We start from the raw sequence: 19,922 nt of genomic DNA on the forward strand, positions 1-19,922 counted from the left end.
AAATGAAAGGAAAACAATTGTCATTTTCCTGGTCGTTACTTCTCTCAATTGAATTGTTCCATATTTTTTATATTTTGGCCTTTTATAGACGACTATACAGTATGGTGTTTTCTCATTGTTGCAGGCTATATGATTGTCTATAATTACTAACATCCACTTCATTTGAACTTTGGTGGATAGTTGTTAATTGGCAAGCATCTCCTCATTTTATATCAAATATGTTATTTTTTGTTGCTTGGTTGCTGTCTCATGTGTGTATACTCCACATGTCCTTTTTTCATATACAATTAATGAACCTTAGTGAGCACTTTCACATACACCACATCCTCACATTGTTACTGGAGAAAAAAAATTGTATAAGAAATAAATTAAATTGTAATTTCCTGGTGATATGCACATCTACATAGTATGTCCTTATTATCTACTAAATTTCATTATATTCTGTAGTGTGGTTTCAAAGGAGTTGCAATGACAAACTGTTGCAGTAGCATATTGAAGCAAATAAGTTCAAAGGGGCGTACCTCCTAGAAAAAAAAATGAATCATAATTTCCTGTTGATATGCACATCTACATAGTATACATGTTCTTATTACCTAAAAAGGTTTCATGAAATTCTGTTCTGTGGTTTGAGAGAAGTTGGGATGACAAGAAGCAGGACTAGGACAGACAGACAGCCAGATGTTGGGTATAATAAAAGAACACTTTTGATATATAATGATTTAATATATATTGCAAGTTTGAAATCCATACAACTGTATTTACAAATGACCATTTTGTCCTCACAATTTGTTTTAAATGACAATAAAGGTTATAGTTATAACTTATATTCTATTAGGGTCTTTTTGTTAAGATTGAAATATCTCACAAGATAAAATGTGACATGTTTTATGGACGCTGAAATAAAAAAATATTCAAAAACTATTGATACAGGCAATTAAGTTGGACACTTTTATTTGCAAATTTCATATACATGCATATGTATAGGACTTGAATTTTAGAACATTCAAATGTGAAATTAAAGATAAAATTTGGCCTGTTTTGTATGGTCATAACTACTTAGTTTTCAAACATTCACAGACTAAACACATTTGTTCATCCTAAAATAGGTTAACAGATATTCATTTGTTTCAGGTTGATATCTCATACAACTCCATTTACTACAAAAACTAAATTTTATTGACAGCTTACATCAAAAACTTTCATCCAACATTTTGTCATTATCTTAATAAGAAAAGTGATAAATTTATTATTAACACTTTGCTGATTTACAAATGCAGAATGTTTCTTTTTAAAATTTTGCCATTTAAGGGGAGATAACCTAGATAACAAACACATTTTTTAGCACTTCTGATAGTTATATAAGGCACTTTAAGTTAGTATATTATTACAAGTAGACAAATTTAATATACTAAACAAAATTAACAAATATTAAACTACAAATTAAAATAATAGTAATTAAAACAAACAAATCGTACAAATGATAAAATTTTAACAAAAACAACATATCATATATATTTACAAAACCATATACTTTGTCCCTTGAAGTCCACAACAGCTTGATCAAATAGGCTTTTAAGGTTGTTCATAACAATACAGGGAGATAACTCTATAAAATCAACTGAACCTTTTAATCACGTTCAATTGTTAAGTAAATATGAAGCTTCTCAATGATCAAAATTAGACTAGTGTTTGTCAAACTGCTATATATATCCAACCAATTTTTTCCAATGTTTTTTTTGAAATTTTGATATTTTTGTCAAAGGGTCAAAGTAAATATTTTATAAAAAATTTATGAAAATTAAACAAGCCAAATTAAGTTCAGTCAAGGTGTTTGGTACCACCTGAAAGAATGAAAGGAGGCTTTCATTAAATGAAATGCAATTTCCCATCCCTTATCCCATGAAACTGCTATAAACAATAAAGGTTTTTAAGGTTTTTTCATTCTTAAATATTTTAAATTAGTGCTACCTCTTATCACCCATACAGAATTCAGTTTGAAGTCTTTAAGGATGTTGCGGCTCAGTTTCCTAATAAATAAATATCCATAAAAGTATTATATATATTAATATATTAATTAATAGGGGATTCATTGAGATTCAAAAAAAGCAAAAAAATAGGGCTCAATGTGCTTTTTTTTGGAGATATTTATTAGCCATTGGAATTTTGGCGGGAAAATGTTCTCTCTTGACTTTCATAGCTTTATCATTGACCAGTTAAAGTTCTCAAAAACTATTAAGTAATAAATAAAATTTTATAAAACTTTTACAAACGGCTTATAATCATACATGTAAAAGGTTTATGAAAAGAAAAATTGGGGTTCATGCGCAAATTTTTTTAAGACATTCAAACATTGTGTCAAATGGATAAAACCAGAGGATTTCGAAAATTTGACAAAAATTCCAAAACATGGCAAGCAAACATCCTTAATTAAGGAACACAATTTTGTTTTTAGGTAATTTCGGTGTCTTTTTCTTTGCATCTCTTCTGGGAGACATATTGCAAAAATGCTATTTTGGTTTAAAAAAATTGTGCCCAATATCATTCAATAAACAACAGAAACAACAAAATCTTGAAATTATTAGATTATACTATTACACAATTAAGTGTCAAGAAGTGTATTTAAATTTACAGAAAAAAAAATCTATTTACAAACAAGGGCAGATAATTAAACTGGAGTTTGAAAGGAAAATTTTTGTTTTATTTTTTTATATTTCAAGAAAGTAAGGCACTTGACCTTCCTTTTTTCATATTTCCGATAAGGATTTCTCTCATTGAATTTTAACCAATTCTTTTAAGATTTAAATATTAAACAAAATGCACTTTTTAAAGGCTTCTAAATAGACTTTGGCATATCCACGAAAACAGATATATAGCAAAATTCAAATTTCAACAATCCACAAAAATTGGAATCCAACAAAAATAAAGAATAAACATTAAAGCAAAATTCATCCATTGAAAATCAATTGATTACAAATATAAGTCGGCTTTGGTAATGATTAAAGCAAATAAAAAATTGAGGACTTTTGAAGATTTTTTCTTTACAAATGTGTTTCTAAATGTTTCATTAAACTGTTCCTAGTCTTTCCAACAAATGGACATATTCCACATTTGAAAACTCTCTGTTTATCACCGCTGTGTTGATGTTTATCGTAATCCGCCTTCAACTTGAACACTTCTCCACAGATATCACAACTGTACGCAGGAGCTGCCATGTGCGTAATGATATGTTGAACTAAAGTGTCGTTAGAACTGAAGAAACATTTACAATATCCACATTGAAATTCCTCAACAACCTTACAATTTTTGGCATGGTTGTCAAGAGCACTTTGACCAGTAAATTTTTCACCACAATTGTCACAGGGGAGGTTAACTACTTTTGGAATAACATCTGGGAGAACAGTTCGAACCACAGGAACATCTGTGAGAACAGTTGGAACCTCAGTAAGAACAGCTGGAACATCAGGAACATCTGGAGTAACATCAGCTGTAAAAGTATGTTCATTAATGTGTTCAAGAAGTTCTCCTTCTTCACTGAACTGCTTTTGGCAAATACCGCATTGAAACTGAGCTGTATGTGTGTTCATATGATCAGTCAGTTTCTTCTCCGATAAAAATGTTTTTTCGCATAATCCACACTTATATTCTACATTGTCATGACAATCTTTAACATGGGTGGTCAATTCTTTTTCTGTTTTAAATGGAATTTTACAGTGACCGCACATGAAACTCATCCCTTTGTTATGCTCCATTTTCCAATGATTTGACAATTGTTTGTTAGAACTGAATGATTTATCGCAATCTTTACAATCAAACTTTTCCGGCTCATGTTTTTTCATGTGATTAACCAATTCTGGGAATGTTTTGAAGGTACTTTGACAAATGTCGCATTTAACCGTTGCGTTAGGATGATCCGCGTCTTTGTGTTCATTGAAAAGTCTCTCGGAAGGAAAACACTTCCCGCAAATACTGCATTGTTGACAATTTTTACCGTAATGTACCTTCATGTGTTCATTCAAAATGTCTTCGGAGACAAACTTTTTAAAACAAATTTTACATTTCTGGTACATGTGTACTTCTTTATGATTTAATAATTCTTTCACACTATCAAATTTCTTTGAGCAGATGGAACAAACAATGTCTTTTCTCTCTTCGTGAACTTGTAAATGTTTTTGTAATTCTGATTCAGTTTTGAAAATTTGCATGCAGACGTCACATGTGTTTTGTTTCGAGACACATTCTGTTTCCAAATGGTTTTCGTATTCCAAAGATGAGAAAAATACCACATGACACTTGATACATTTTTTACTGTAGATGTTATGTATGTTTTCCCGATGCTCTTCAATTTCACTGAATTTTGTGTAGCTTTTAAAACAGATGTCGCATTTGTGTTTCTCTTGGCCTTTGTGTTTCTGAACATGCTCGTCCAATTCAGAGGATGATTGAAAACTAAGGTAACAAATGGTACATTTCAAAGTCTCAGGAATATTATGGAATTTCTTATGTTCGACAAGTTCACCGTCATTTGGAAATACCTTATGGCATATGTCACACTTTGACACCTTCTCATCATGAACTTTAATATGGTTGAGTAGATCTTCTTTCTTTGTGAATAAGCCGCTACACTTTGTACAAGGGAAGATACTCTTTCCTGCTAATTCTGGTGTGACGAGGCTCATATGTGTCTTCATGTGATTTTCGTATTCTTCTTTCATTTCAAAAACTTTTGAACATTTAATGCAAGGAAACGTAGCATTAGTTGGAATTTTGTTCTTTTCTAAGGTTGAGAGGTCAAGGTCATTTGATACAGGTTCATTTTCATCTTCATCTATATTCTGAATAGAAGATTTTGCATTATTATTTGGATTATCTCCCTTTGTATGAGATTTCTCTTGGTTCTCTAATTTGTTATTCGAGTTATTTCCCTTTGTATGAGATTTCTCTTGATTCTCTAACTTGTTATTTGAATTATTTCCCTTTGTATGAGATTTCTCCTGATTCTCTAACTTGTTATTTGAGTTATTTCCCTTTGTATTAGATTTTTCATGATTCTCTAACTTGCTATTTGAATTATTTCCCTTTGTATTAGATTTTTCATGATTCTCTAACTTGCTATTTGAATTATTTCCCTTTGTATGAGATTTTACATGATTCTCTAGCTCTCTCTTTGATTTATAGTACTTATCACATATACTGCACTGAAGATTGCTGTGTTTTTTCATATGCTGTGCCAGTAAACGTGAAGAATTGAAAACCTCGTTGCAGACGACACATTTGTGTTCCTGATGGGACTTTTCTCCTTTTTTGATGTCATCTATGATTTTGGTTTTTCCTTCCTTTTTGTCACTGACATGACTTATTGCCGATTTTTCTCTCCTTATTTTTGTTTCTACTGTTTCTATCTTTCCTTTTTGTTCTCGTGTGTTTGTGTCCAATGTTTCAGTCTTTCCTTTTTGTTCTCTTGTTTTTGTGTCCTTTGTTACTGTTTTATCTTTTTGTTCTCTTGTTTTTGTTTTCATCATGTCTTTCTTTCCTTCTGGTTCTCTTATTTTTGTTTTCATCATGTCTTTCTTTCCTTCTGGTTCTCTTATTTTTGTTTCTGTTTTTCCTGTTTGTTCTCTAATTTTTGTTTCTGTCCCTCCTTTTTGTTCTCTTATTTTAATTTCCATCTTTCCTTTTTGTTCTCTTGTTTTTGTTTCGACTGTCTCTGAGTTTCCTTTTTCTTCACCTCTTTTTCTGCTATCCTCTTTGTGCGATTGGATATGTTTTATCAAAATAGACGTTGTATCAAAAGATTGAGTACAAATTTTACATCCGAATCTTTTACGACCCAGTTTGGTATTATGAACGCTGATCATATGCTTTTCTAATGCTGATTTAGAACTATGGATTTCTTTACAAAGTTTACATTTCATTGTCAATTCTATAGTTTTAGAGGAATTACTTGAGCTTTCCTCCAAATTCTTTGATGGTTCATGTAGGTTTTCTTCCTTTTTATTTTCTTTCTTCTTTACCTCAACAGAAATCTTTTTAGTCTCATGTTTTTTCATGGAATCTTTCTTTTCGTCACAGTTTTCCATTTTGTCATCATGTTTTAATTTTTTACTGGCAATGTTTTCATCTTCATCTGCTTTCCTCTTTAGATTATTTGATGATTTTATATTCTTGTCATTATTTTCTCTTTTGTTACCACTTTTATCAGGGAAATTCTTGTTCTTTTCAGAATTTTCTCCTTTTGCTTCTTTATGCTTTTCTGAATTTCCATGTTTATGCTTATCTGATGGTCCATGTTTAGGTTTTTCTGAATATTCATGTTTATGCTTTTCTGATGGTCCATGTTTAGGTTTTTCTGAATATTCATGTTTATGCTTATCTGATGGTCCATGTTTAGGTTTTTCTGAATATTCATTTTTATGCTTTTCTGAATTCCCAGGTTTACTCTTTTCTGAATGTAGAGGTTTATATTTTTCAGAATGTTTAGGTTTGTCTGAATATTCCTGACTGTCACTTTCACCTTTTCTGTCCTGTTTCTTATTTCCATCTGTAGAAGACTTTACACGTTGACTTTCGTTATCAAATCTTTCTTTTTCTTTATTCTCCACTGAAGTTTTTGTCTGTTTACTTTCACTTTCAGATTGTTCCTTATGTTTAAGAGGAGGAGATTTCTCATTTCTCCTTTCATTGTCAATTTCGAACTTTTTTGTAACTTCTTTGTCAATCTCTTTATCAGACTTATTTGCTTCAAGATTTTTATCTAACCTTGATAAATTCAACTTCAAAACTTTGGCTTTGTGATCAAAAACAAATTTGGATTTTTTTAGATCTTTAACTTCCGTCTTGTCTTGTTTTTTCATGCATTTTGGACCAATTTTTGGTTTCTTTGCAACGTTTTCTAAAACTGGATCAGAAACACCACCACTTCTCTTCAAATCATGTTCACTTCTGCTCATGTCTTCTTTTGCAGATTCCACATTTTTTTGTAAATTCAGCAGTTTAGACTGAATATCAATATCAGTGTCCATAACCACAGAACAGTCTTTTATTTTATAGTTCTTTTTCATTTGAGGTGATAATGATAAAGAATTATCTCCCTTCTTATTTGGAGATTTACTTCCCTTGTTGTCTTCTGTCAGTCGTAGGCCAACAATTGTTTGAGGTTTAGCTGACGATGCAGGCTGTTTAGAAGCACTGTTCTTTGAAGGACTGACCGAAGGCAGTTTTCTATTCTTGTAATGAACAAGAGATTCAATATCATCCATCCCCAAATATGCCTCTTCCTCTAGTTGCCTCCCCTGTATTTCTTCTTTCACAATATTGGTAAAACCATCTCCTAGTTGTCTCCCATTATTGTCTCTATTCACAAAATTTACAATGCCATCTTCAAGTTGCCTTCCTTGGTCTTCTATTTTGACAATATTTACATGACAATCAGGCAATTGTCTCTCCTGGTCTTCTACTTTCACATGACAATCATCCAGTTGTCTCCCCTCATCTCTTCTATTGACAACATTGACAACACTGTCAATATCAAACTCACTGAAGTTGCCCCACTGATCCCTATTTTCTAAACCTTTCTGCATTGCAATTTGCATCAAACCTTTGATAGGTGAACTATTAGGCTCCTGTTTTATATTAACAGTTTCTTTTTGAACTGGGGAACCAGTTTGGGATCCAGTAATTTCTGTCATCACCATTTCTGTCTCAATGTCTCTGTACGACTTATTGAACTTCCTTGGACAAATCTCTGAGTTCCTATTAATAGTATGGACCAAGGAATCAATGTCAAAGATGTCTGGATGTTCCGTCTTGATCTGGGATGGATCAATCGGCATGGTTACTAACTCTTCATCCTTTTTTCTTTCCTCCATTCTTTTACTTTTTTTGTAAATATAACTGTTTACATCGGTATATTCCACAGGAAATTTCTGAGTCATGCTACCAGTAGTTGAGCTTTTTTCGCTGTTTAAGTCATCTTCAGATAGATATTCTGTATCATCACCTGAAAAATAATAAAAATAAAAATATATTAATTATAGATTAAATGTCAATTAATGATATTTCCCTAATTTTTGTGCTTTTTTCACTTTTCTTTATTGGTGTGAGAAAAACTTTTCTCCTCACTAGTGAAATATCTGTCCTCTGCAAATGATAAGTCAAAATTTAATTGTGATGTCAAATTTTCTTGTTTTCTTCTGAATTTTCCTATCGTGACTTCATGAAAAAGGCAACCATGGTGTCACATAAATAGTACACAACTTTCTTCAAATCTTTGAAAAGGAAGGATAAAAATCATTAGAGATACAGATTCCATCTCTGATAACTCGTGTTTAACGATATTTTACCACTCTCAACAGTTCAATTTTTTTGGTTTAAAAAGATGGCCTCATCTCAATTTAAATATTAAAATTTAACTGTCTTGAGTGGAGAAGTAAAGTAACACAATTTTTGCAGTAGTGAAGTCTTTATTTCAACTGATATTTGTTTAAATAGTTTGTTGTTTTTAAAACCTTTTTTTTTCAATCTGCAAACTGCCAAACAAAAATTGTGAAAAAATTAAACTGCTTATGTCATCCAACACATCAATTTTAGGTCATTGTGACAAAGTTTCTTAGTGATTCATCCACAGTGATCAATAACTATCAACTGTAAGTTTGTGAGTTTAAATCCCTAAACATGAAGTACAGATCACTGTGTCACTGAAAGCTAGTTCAAAGGCAATTACAATTAATAAAAAATTCTTGTATCAAAGACAAAAATATCAATCAGTAAACATACAACATCCAATGGATTTAGTGTAAAGACCTCATTAACAGTCAAGAAAAAACACCATCTTGTCCAATGCCAAAATGTAATTATTGACAGAACATAGGACAGTGTTAACATGGTAAATACAATACATACTACACAACTAAAACACATCATTATTATTATCCCTAATTGCGCCACTAGTTGAGCAGAAGATGCTACCCATTCACCTAAGATACAACCCCCCACCCCCCCTAAACACACACACACACTTGACTTTAACAGGTTCGTTGTGTTTGCTCAGACTCTAGTTTAACATATTACGTAGTGTTTAGAAGATGTTATCTTATTTTTGTTCCTTTTTTATTTCTTGCCATATGGTGTTGTCAGTTATAACAACTAATGAGTTTTGTATGTTATTTTGCTATTTTCCACCTCTTTCCATGATTGAACCTGTAAACAAAATATGAATTTGCTAGACTTTCATCCTTCAGAAATAAACAGCGGTATGGGCTTTGATCATTGTTGAAGGCTGTACGGTGACCTATAGTCATTAATTACTGTGTCATGTTGGTCTCTTGTGGAGAGTTGTCTCATTCGCAATCATACCACGTCTTCTTTTTATATTCAAGTCTACAAAATTAGTGCACACAAGGCAAAAAATAAAAAACTTACATTTTCTTTGTGATATTTTTAGAAAGCAAAAATACTCTCTAACTAATATAATCATCCTGACGGAATGAATGTATTTACCAATTATGTGAAAAATTTCAACAATTGGCATTAAATTAACAATTCATCCAATATTCTTGTAAAAACATGTGAAATTAATCTTATAATCCTAATTTTAATTAAGGAACCAATTTCAACAATGCTCAATTAGCATGATTAGTAAAAAATATGGGATAATAAATTTAGTATTAAAAACATTTTATCAGGCTTAAATGATTTATAAAATATTCAAAATACTGTAAATTCAGAAATTATTGTGGAACATGTGACAGGGTTATAATTGCAATAGTTTAAACTCGCATTTTAAAATTATTTATATGAATTAATATAAACAGGATTTTCCAATATCCAAAAGATAAAAATCGCATTTTAGTCTAAAATGACAAAATTGCAATAATAAATGTATGTAATAATTTCTGAATGTGCAGTAGTTATTTTGCAAATTACATAAGAAGAATTCTACAATTATTTGCCCAGATTGTTATCAGATGCAGAATTTATATACACTGAGTAAAAGCAAGTTCAAAAACAAATACTTTTAATGCTACATACATTTTTCCATTTTTAAATAAAGTAAATAAACTCATCATAGATATCAGGACTAAATTTAGTATATACGCCAGACATGCGTTTCGTCTACAAATGACTCACAGTGACGCTTGAATCCAAAAAAGGGTAGTAAGGCCAAAAAAAGTATGAAGTTGAAGAGCATTGAGAACCAAAATTCCTAAAAGTTTTGCCAAATACAGCTAAGGTGATCTATGCCTGAGGTAGAAAAGCCTTAGTATTTCAAACCAGATGCTCCGCAGGGCGAAGCTTTATACGACCGCAGAGGTTGAACCCTGAACGGTTAGGGCAAGTATGGACACAACATTCAAGCTGGATTCAGCTCTAAATTTGGATTGTGATTAAATAGTTGACACAGCATAGGTTTCTGACACAGAATGAATGTGTTCTAATGAACTTAAAATTTTTGTTTCTCTTAGAGCAATTCACTATGCTGTTGAATATTAATCCTCTCAAAAAAATGTTTGAAGAAATTTTCTTTTTTATTTATGAAATTTCAAATGAGAAAAATTGAACCCAATTTTTTTAATCACATCCCCCTTTCCCTTATTCCAAAACTAATCTCAATTAAAATTTCTAATGGAGCTTGCAACAATAACTACTCATTTAAATACATCATAAAATATTAAGATGTAAAAAAACTGCTTGTTATCACTGAATGGTAAAGATTATTTTAATTTATCAGTTGGTAGTAAAAAGTGAATAAACATTGTATATTGTATATAACAAAGATTTAAGTTGATTCTGGACAAAGAAAGATAACTCCAATTAAAAAAAAATCTTGCTATTGCACAATATTTTGCAATTAGATATTTCTTGCTTACTATTCTGGACAAAGAAAGATAACTCTAATTAAATTTTTTTTTGATATTTCATAATATTGTGCAATTAGATATTTCTTGCCATTGCGCAATACTGTGCAATTGAAAAGACTTGCTATTACACAATACTTAATATAATAATTTTAGATCCTGATTTGGACCAACTTGAAAACTGGGCCCATAATAAAAAATCTAAGTACATTTTTGGATTCAGCATATCAAAGAACTTCAAGATTTCAATTTTTGTTAAAATCAGACTAAGTTTAATTTTGGACCCTTTGGACTTTAGTGTAGACCAATTTGAAAACAGGACCAAAAATGAAGAATCTACATACACAGTTATTTTTGGAATATCAAAGAACCCCATTTATTCAATTTTTGATGAAATCAAACAAAATTTAATTTTGGACCCCGATTTGGACCAACTTGAAAACTGGGCCAATAATCAAGAATCTAAGTACATTTTTAGATTCAGCATATCAAAGAACCTAACTGATTCATTTTTTGTCAAAATCAAACTAAGTTTAATTTTGGACCCTTTGGACCTTAATGTAGACCAATTTGAAAACGGGACCAAAAGTTAAGAATCTACATACACAGTCATGACAGTTAGATTCAGCATATCAAAGAACCCCAATTATTCAATTTTGATGAAATCAAACAAAAGTTTAATTTTGGACCCTTTGGGCCCCTTATTATGTTGGGACCAAAACTCCCAAAATCAAACCCAACCTTTCTTTTATGGTCATAAACCTTGTGTTTAAATTTCATAGATTTCTATTTACTTATACTAACGTTATGGTGCGAAAACCAAGAAAAATGCTTATTTGGGTCCCTTTTTGGCCCCTAATTCCTAAACTGTTGGGACCTAAACTCCCAAAATCAATACCAACCTTCCTTTTGTAGTCATTAACATTGTGTTTAAATTTCATTGATTTCTATTTACTTAAACTAATGTTATTGTGCGAAAACCAAGAATAATGCTTATTTGGGCCCTTTTTTGGCCCCTAATTCCTAAACTGTTGAGACCAAAACTCCCAAAATCAATCCCAACCGTTCTTTTGTGGTCATAAACCTTGTGTCAAAATTTCATAGATTTCTATTAACTTAAACTAAAGTTATAGTGCGAAAACCAAGAAAATGCTTATTTGGGCCCTTTTTGGCCCCTAATTCCTAAAATGTTGGGACCAAAACTCCCAAAATCAATACCAACCTTCCTTTTGTGGTCATAAACCTTGTGTTAAAATTTCGTAGATTTCCATTCACTTTTACTAAAGTTAGAGTGCGAAAACTAAAAGTATTCGGACGCCGGACGGCGACGACGACGACGACGATGACGACGACGACGACGACGACGACGACGACGACGCAGACGCCAACGTGATAGCAATATACGACGAAAATTTTTTCAAAATTTGCGGTCGTATAAAAACTGTTTAAACAAAACCAAGGAGTTTTATATTCATATATACAATTCCTGGATGACACAAAAACTAAATTATTATAACAAAGAAAATAATTATAAGTTGCAGGTTTTTCTCCACAAAAATTCAATTTCATAATTTAAAACTTTGGAAGTTTAAATGAAAAAAATGTTGCAGAACAATTTCTTCCAGCATATGAGTATAGTCACCTATTATTTATTTTCAAGCCATCAAAATTGAAATTTTTACCTTTTAAAAAAAAATTGTCAGCTAGTCTCTAATTATATCAATATTAAACAAATTTACACTAAGAACAGATTTTCATACCACTAAAGGCCACATCACTTTATATCTAGATTAATCATCAAATTGACACCATTTGTATTTTTATGATACATTTTGAGTAAATTTACTCTAATTATCTAATTTGCATTTAGTAATACTTTTTTTAATTTTAATCTCTTTACAGTATAATGACAAGGTTACTAAGTTGTTATAATTAGAGTCAAACTGTTTAAATTTAGCATATCTTAAAAGATTAGCAATTATGTAACTTTAATTGAGGAATGGAGTCTTAATAATGCTGTTTAAAAATATACCATTTTAGAGTATAATTATTCTAAACAAAATCAAAGGTATTAATTAGCACACCTATCTGCTTATTAACATGTAATTTAAAGATATAAAAAATATTTTTGTTTAAAAATTAGTCGGTTGTCTCATTAGCAATCATACCACATCTTCTTTTTTATAAGCAAGTATAATTGCATTTTCATCTTACTTTATATATTTTTATCAAGTGTTTAATATTTTTTTGGAAATTAAAATTGTGTATAAAAAATTACACTTTTGACCAAAATTTAAGATTTTCTTAAAAATACAGATCAATTGCAAAATAAATGGAGAATGTGTCGATGAAACACAGATGATGCTCTCAAAGTTCATATAACACTATAAAAGGAAATAACAAGAGATCTGTTAACTAATGTCACTCAAATTATAACTTGAACTAAAATTTGTGATAACCATTCTGTATACATTTTATGACATTTGGAGGAGGAAAACTGTAGATTGAGATCAGGCTCCAACACATGTCTAAAGGGCCATAACTCTAGAACAGTATAAGTGATGAAATTATATTTGTTATATTGTATTGTCTGTACTATCATGCCTTTAGTGAAATAAAAAGTTTCAAAGTTTAACCCAAATTCAAATGTGATCTGTGTTTTTTGTAAAAATGAGCAATGTGCTTAAGGATGTACTTAGGTGAGGTTTTGGAATTTGTGTCAAATGTTCGGACTCCTTGGTGTGTTTCCATACAATACAATGTAAAATATTTTGCCCCATAACACCCATTTATTTTTTCATATAAGACTTAATAGCTCATGAAAGGTCATTTATCAAAATTTTAGAAGATTCTTGATTTTCTTTCTTTTGTTTTGAGACCCAAATAATACCAATGCAAATATAAGGTAAAAGTCTGAGTCAGCCTTTTCCCGCCATATTTTAAATCTCAAATATCTCGAAAGGGAGGTCCATGACCTATCAATATTTTTATCTTATCTTTATCCTTAATAGATGCTCTACCAGCTTATACTATCAATTTTAATTTCTTAATTTCTTAATTTTTACCTAACCTCACCTAAGTACATCCTTAAGTTTCATCACTATTAATTGAGGCAAACTAAATTTGGAGAATGGAAACCTATTTTGGGACGTACATGCATATGAACAGACAGATAGACAGAATATGCCCCCTCTGCTGTCCAGTGTAGAAATAATATATGAGATATGGATGGAATCATAAAACTTAACCTTGATCATTGATTTATGAATTAGTGAAGGTCAAGTTGACATATACATGTTACAGTAATCCATACAGTGTCTTCCTCGAATGCCAACATTTTATATGATACCTATTCCTTGAATGCCAACAAAAATATTTCAATAGATGTTTATTTAATAAAAATAGTTTGTTTTTTTTAACTATTCAAATGTTTTTATAAGTATTTAACCGTTAAAAATAATTAGTAAACCTGATAAAATTGCAACATTTGAACAAAATAGTAGAATTTAGGGTTATAATTATTATGAATTTTAAAGAAATCAACAAGTTAAAACATTTTTATTACTTATAAAATTAAAAAAAATATAGTTATTTGGGAATGGAAATGTATTTATTAACATGAGACATATAAAAAATACTAAAGAAATTTTACTCGATACAATTATTTCAACCTAAAAAGTCAATAATGTGCACATATATGCTGAGGATAGGCAAGTTGTGTCATTCACTTTTCAAGTATGACTAATGCACAGTTTAAGAATCGCTCGGCAAAGAAAACTTGGTCTACAATAACTACAAGTATAAATACAGAGTAAAGACTTAACGGGGAGATAGATGCTACTGGAGATGTGTAAAGTCTGACTGCACAGCTACCATCAACACACTCAATAGAATACCAGAGATCAACATAATCATCTGTCAGATCCAGTTCAACTCAATTTTGATCAAGTACTGAAAAGAACGAAACAGATGTCTTGTTGAAAGCACTCCAGTACCAACAATCTATGCAGACGAATTAGTCAAATTACGCAACAGAGACTAGGACAACGACTCCGAAAGACTAGTCCAGAGTATGCCCACCTTTACAACCTGCAATACATCACACAAACTATACCCAGCACAGTCAGACGATACCTCAACTGCCAATTTCAAGACAGGAGATTAACTTAGAGGGCAAATGGATTAGACGACAATTGGTGATAACATTCTGCTCATTGATGATAGAGACCAAGACCATATCCTGATATTCAGCACCCACTTCAACTTCAGCCACTTTACAGCAGCTTCTACTCTTTATATTGATGGCCCCGTTTACAGTTATCCCTCTATTTTTTACCAGTTGTACTCCCGACAAAGCTTTGTGAATGGAGCTATGCATCCACTCGTATTTGTGTTACTACCAGGAATTCGTGACAATATACACGTATTTACTTTGTGATGGAACACTTTTCAAAGTTCATTTTAAGAAAAATCCATATTGTTCAAGCAGTTACAGCAAAAAAATACTTTCAGCAGCTTGACAAATATCTATTAGATTTAGCTACCTGTAATTTACCTTTCTGTTTAATTGGTATGATTGTTTTGATAAGCACCAAATATAGTTGACCTATTGCTTATATAATCTAATAATTTGGCCTATTTAGCTAATAACAAAAACTAAATGTTGACCAATCAATGAAACATGAAAATGAGGTCAAGGTCAAATGAAACTTTAATTAAATGGACTGTTTGACATGTACACTGAACAGTTATTCCATTCATCTAAAGAGTTGAAAATTGGTATAGAATATGAGAAACAGACCTTATAACCAAAAATTAAATAATATACAATGAACCATGAAAATGAGGACAATAAAATTGAGAATGGAAATGGGGAATGTGTCAAAGAGACAACAACCCGACCAAATAAAAAACAACAGCAGAGGGACACCAACAGGTCTTCAATGTAGTGAGAAATTCCCGCACCCGGAGGCGTCCTTCAGCTGGCCCCTAAACAAATATATACTAGTCCAGTGATAATGAACGCCATACTAATTTCCAAATTGTACACAAGAAACTAAAATTAAAATAATACAAGACTACCAAAGGCCAGAGGCTCCTGACTTGGGACAGGCGCAAAAATGCGGCAGGGTTAAACATGTTTGTGAGATCTCAACCCTTTGATGAATCCTGTCAGAAGTACATGTACACCTTACAACCATTTCATACCCTATAATATTTAGTTTTTTGTTCATTGGTCAAGGCATAAATCAGGTTGTTGGTTTTCTCTTTTGAATTGTCGATATTTTGTTTTGCATAGGCCTTTTTAAATGGCTAACAATAACTTAGATTTTATGGTGACATAAAGAAGTTTACATACTCATCCTTTGGCCCCTACTGATATAAAGATATCTTATTGGCAATCATACCACACCCTCTTATCTTTATTCATATGTTCAACTTAATACAATCATTCCATATACCAAGTACAAAATGTTTAGTTATATATAGACCTCTAGCATCTTAGAAATGGACCCAATCATCAAAACTCAACACTGTCCAAACAACTGTTATGTTGCCCATTGTATGTCTTTTTATGGTTATTTTTGTCGATATTGTCTACTGAGGATTCATTAGTATTTATTGTGTATGAATATACATGTCTTTTAAAGGTATATATGTACGACTCAGAGGTGCGATGGGCACACTTAAGTGTGAAGGTCACGCTAAAATGTGATGGTCCACGCCAAAGTATGAAGGTCTTTTCCATGAACATGATGAAGTGCGATGGTTTTGCATGACATTTGAATTGTGACATTTTCATATACAACATGTACAACTTACATCAAATACAACATAGATTGGCAGGCAGGAGAATAATATTTTGTAAATAAAAGTTTCAAGCAAACAAACAAAAATGAAAAAAAAGTAACGCAGAATTCAAATCCTAAACACATTTGAGCAGTGCTGGCGGATAATACAAAAACATTCAAAGATATGTCAAAGAGGCACAAAGATGAACTTGGTTTGTAGATGAGCTAACCATCGTTCGGAAGAATGTCGCAAACCATTTTGTACGACAAATAATATGTCTTGGTCTCAATATTAATTTGACTTCTCTTCAAGTATGCTTTACACGATTTTGTGTGGACATTTTGATGATGAAATTACTTACTACCATTATCAATGTTTTGCTATATCAATTTGATTTGTAAGAACACCGTCACTGTAGCCTTATTTTATTGTGGTTACAGTGTTTAAATTAATCTCTACAAAATGTTAGGCCGAAATTAACCTGACTGATCCATACGTGTACTTCCCTATTTAGTAAAACTTAATGCCACCTCTATTACAGCTGTGGCATAACAAAGTATATGAATTCCCTGTAGGCTTGTATACAGACTTAAAATTATGCGGTATGGGCTTTGCTCATTGTTGAAGACTGTACATTGACCTATAGTTGTTTATTTCTGAGTCATTTGGTGACCTATAGTTGTTAATTTCTGAGTCATTTGGTCTGTTGTGGAGAGTTGTCTCATTGGCAATCATACCATATCTTCTTTTTTTATATTGTACCCAAATCTCATTTGTTCACATCCAGCTGAGATTTAAGATGTGTTTACAATCTCGTTTTAACACAGGTATGAAAGAAAATCATTAAGTGATTTTGTTTAAAAATTTATTTTATTTTTACTTCCCTATAAATAAATGTATTCTACAGCTACTGGCAATCATAAGTTTGCACACATTTTATACATGTTGACATAAAGTTAAAAAAATATGTGGACACATATCAATGTCATAATTTATAATCAGCCAATTATACATGAATAAAATCAGTCTTATATTTGAAAGATGACAATTTCAATATACTGTAAATTCAGAAATTATTGCCTGCTTTTATATTTTGAAATTTTGTCGTTTTAGTCTAAAATGTTATTTGTGATATTGAGCAAAATCCTGTTTAATGATATACAAAATTTTAAAATGAGAGTTTTAATTATTGCGATTATAACCCTGTCGCATTTTTCGCAATAATTTCTGAATTTACAGTAATTTAATCAAATCATCTACAAATTGGTTAAGCTCTTCATCCCTCTATAGTTACCTCTGACTATCAAACATTGAGAATGGTATGACTATTTACAAATAATGACTAATTAAAAAGGTTTGTTGTGGTTTTGTTAATTTTTGCACCTTTTAGGTATACAGACAAAGTCTGAACTGAAGGCCATAGTGAACTAGTGGTGGATCCAGAAATTATCATAAGGGATGGGGGAAGGGGGGATGCACTGACTGCCTTAGAGGGGACTGCTCTGGTTATGCTTCAGTGATTCCCTAATCAATCAACCAAACTTTTCCCATAAAAGGAGGGGCCCAGGTTCCTGGAAAAAAAACTTATAGGTTCGCCTCTGTGAGCTATAAATCATTACCCTTGAAAAAAATTTAAATTTGCAGTTTTTCATCTATATATAGAAAGATTGACAATGCTTCGAATAAAAACTTGGCCCAGCCATTACACATGATTAAAACACAAACTTAAAGGTGAATATAAAAATATTTTATGAGCACATGAATATTCTTGTCAGAAGCAGTGGTTTATTTAATTTACTGTGATTTCATAAATGGCCTTAAGGGAGCATTTTATTTGACTAACAGAACTCAAGGAAACAAATGTTAACGTATTACCAATGTTATTTCAACTGATCTGGCGGAGCTTATGTTTTAATTTGCATAAGGACAGTCTACATGGTCTATTTGAAGATGTGTGTGATAAGGATGATTACCGTTATAATTATCATTGAATTCTAATCACCTATCAGTGTCATCAAACACATATACAAAAGAAGTGAGTGTATGATATCAGACGAATAACTGGACACTTAATGTGGTAGACCTTGGTTCAGGGAGATAACTCTTTAAATCAATTATGTGTTTGTTAAAGTCAAGTTTCATCAATGTTTTTCAAGCATTTACCTGAAACAGATTGGAAATAATCTATGTAACCTAGAAGCTTAGAATATATTTATGAAAACGGTTGACACAAACGTACTGATGATTTTAAGAGTTATTTCCCTTAACCTAGGTCTACCTCCTTAATTGATGAGTTTATCCCAAACTCCTGTCTATAGATGGACTGGTCTTAAATAAGCTAACTTCTTAACTCGTGCCTGGTCAAGTGAAATAAATCAAGTAATAGTTATGTTTCAAAATAAGATATTTACATTGCATTCAGAAAAACCCCCAGACATTTTCCACTTAATGGGAAATAACCATTTGTTCAAAGGGGCATAACATATGATGGTTGCCTAGATTAAAACATCAACACGTTTTAACAAAATTATCATCATGAAACTATCATAGTTTTCTGTACATTAATTCTTTATAATCTGAACAATTTGACTTGTAATTTTAATCACTATTTTTATTATTTTTAAATGTCATAATTTTAATTTTTTTTTTTGTAAAAAATAAATCTTATTATATCTTATAATCATAAATTCATAAACGATTGCAGACAACCCTTGAGTAATGAGTGGGCACATAAAGGGAAAAAAGGTTACTTTGAAATTTCCTTTAAAAAACATAAAATAAGTTTAAATTGTTACATTATATGATATGATATGCAAATTTTGACTATATTTCTTATCAACAAAATTTGAATAAGCTAATTTACAATTTTATGTACAGTCAAAAGTTAAAAGCTGCCATATTATTTTGTCTTTACTGAGAAGTTTATATATAGCACTTCTTCCATAATTCCGGATCCATGTGCTTGGGTAAAGCTTCTATCGGCTCCATATTGTCATCATCTGTAAACATAAAGAAATGGCATTACTAACATTGAAAAGATGTGGACGTTCATGCCATAAAATAAGGCGTTCTAATTTTTTCAAACAGAAATATTTTACATGTAAGAAATTAAAATAAGTATGAATAAATTACAACACTAATACAACATCGATTTGTACTTGAATCAGAACTAGATTGGATATAATTTGTCTATACAGAAAGTAATGCCAAATCTTAATGTTTTAAAGCATAGATACTCACCGTAGATTTTTTCTAGAACTTTTGTCATTCTTAATT

At 31.2% G+C, this 19,922-nt stretch overlaps 1 protein-coding gene across 2 annotated transcripts in view; it reads right to left on the reverse strand.

Annotated features, from left to right (window-relative positions):
* Nucleotides 1–702: 702 nt before the first annotated feature.
* The window catches only part of LOC139482392 (uncharacterized), a 51,216-nt gene continuing 31,996 nt past the window's right edge, over nt 703–19,922 (reverse strand). For both annotated transcript variants that reach the window (XM_071266281.1, XM_071266282.1), the window contains one exon: nt 703–7,996. In XM_071266281.1, coding sequence (XP_071122382.1) covers nt 3,039–7,996 — 4,958 coding nt within the window. In that variant the 3' untranslated portion in view covers nt 703–3,038. The remainder of the gene's footprint in view (nt 7,997–19,922) is intronic.

This window comes from Mytilus edulis, chromosome 7, assembly GCF_963676685.1.
Source record: "Mytilus edulis chromosome 7, xbMytEdul2.2, whole genome shotgun sequence".
Lineage (NCBI taxonomy): Eukaryota > Metazoa > Mollusca > Bivalvia > Mytilida > Mytilidae > Mytilus > Mytilus edulis.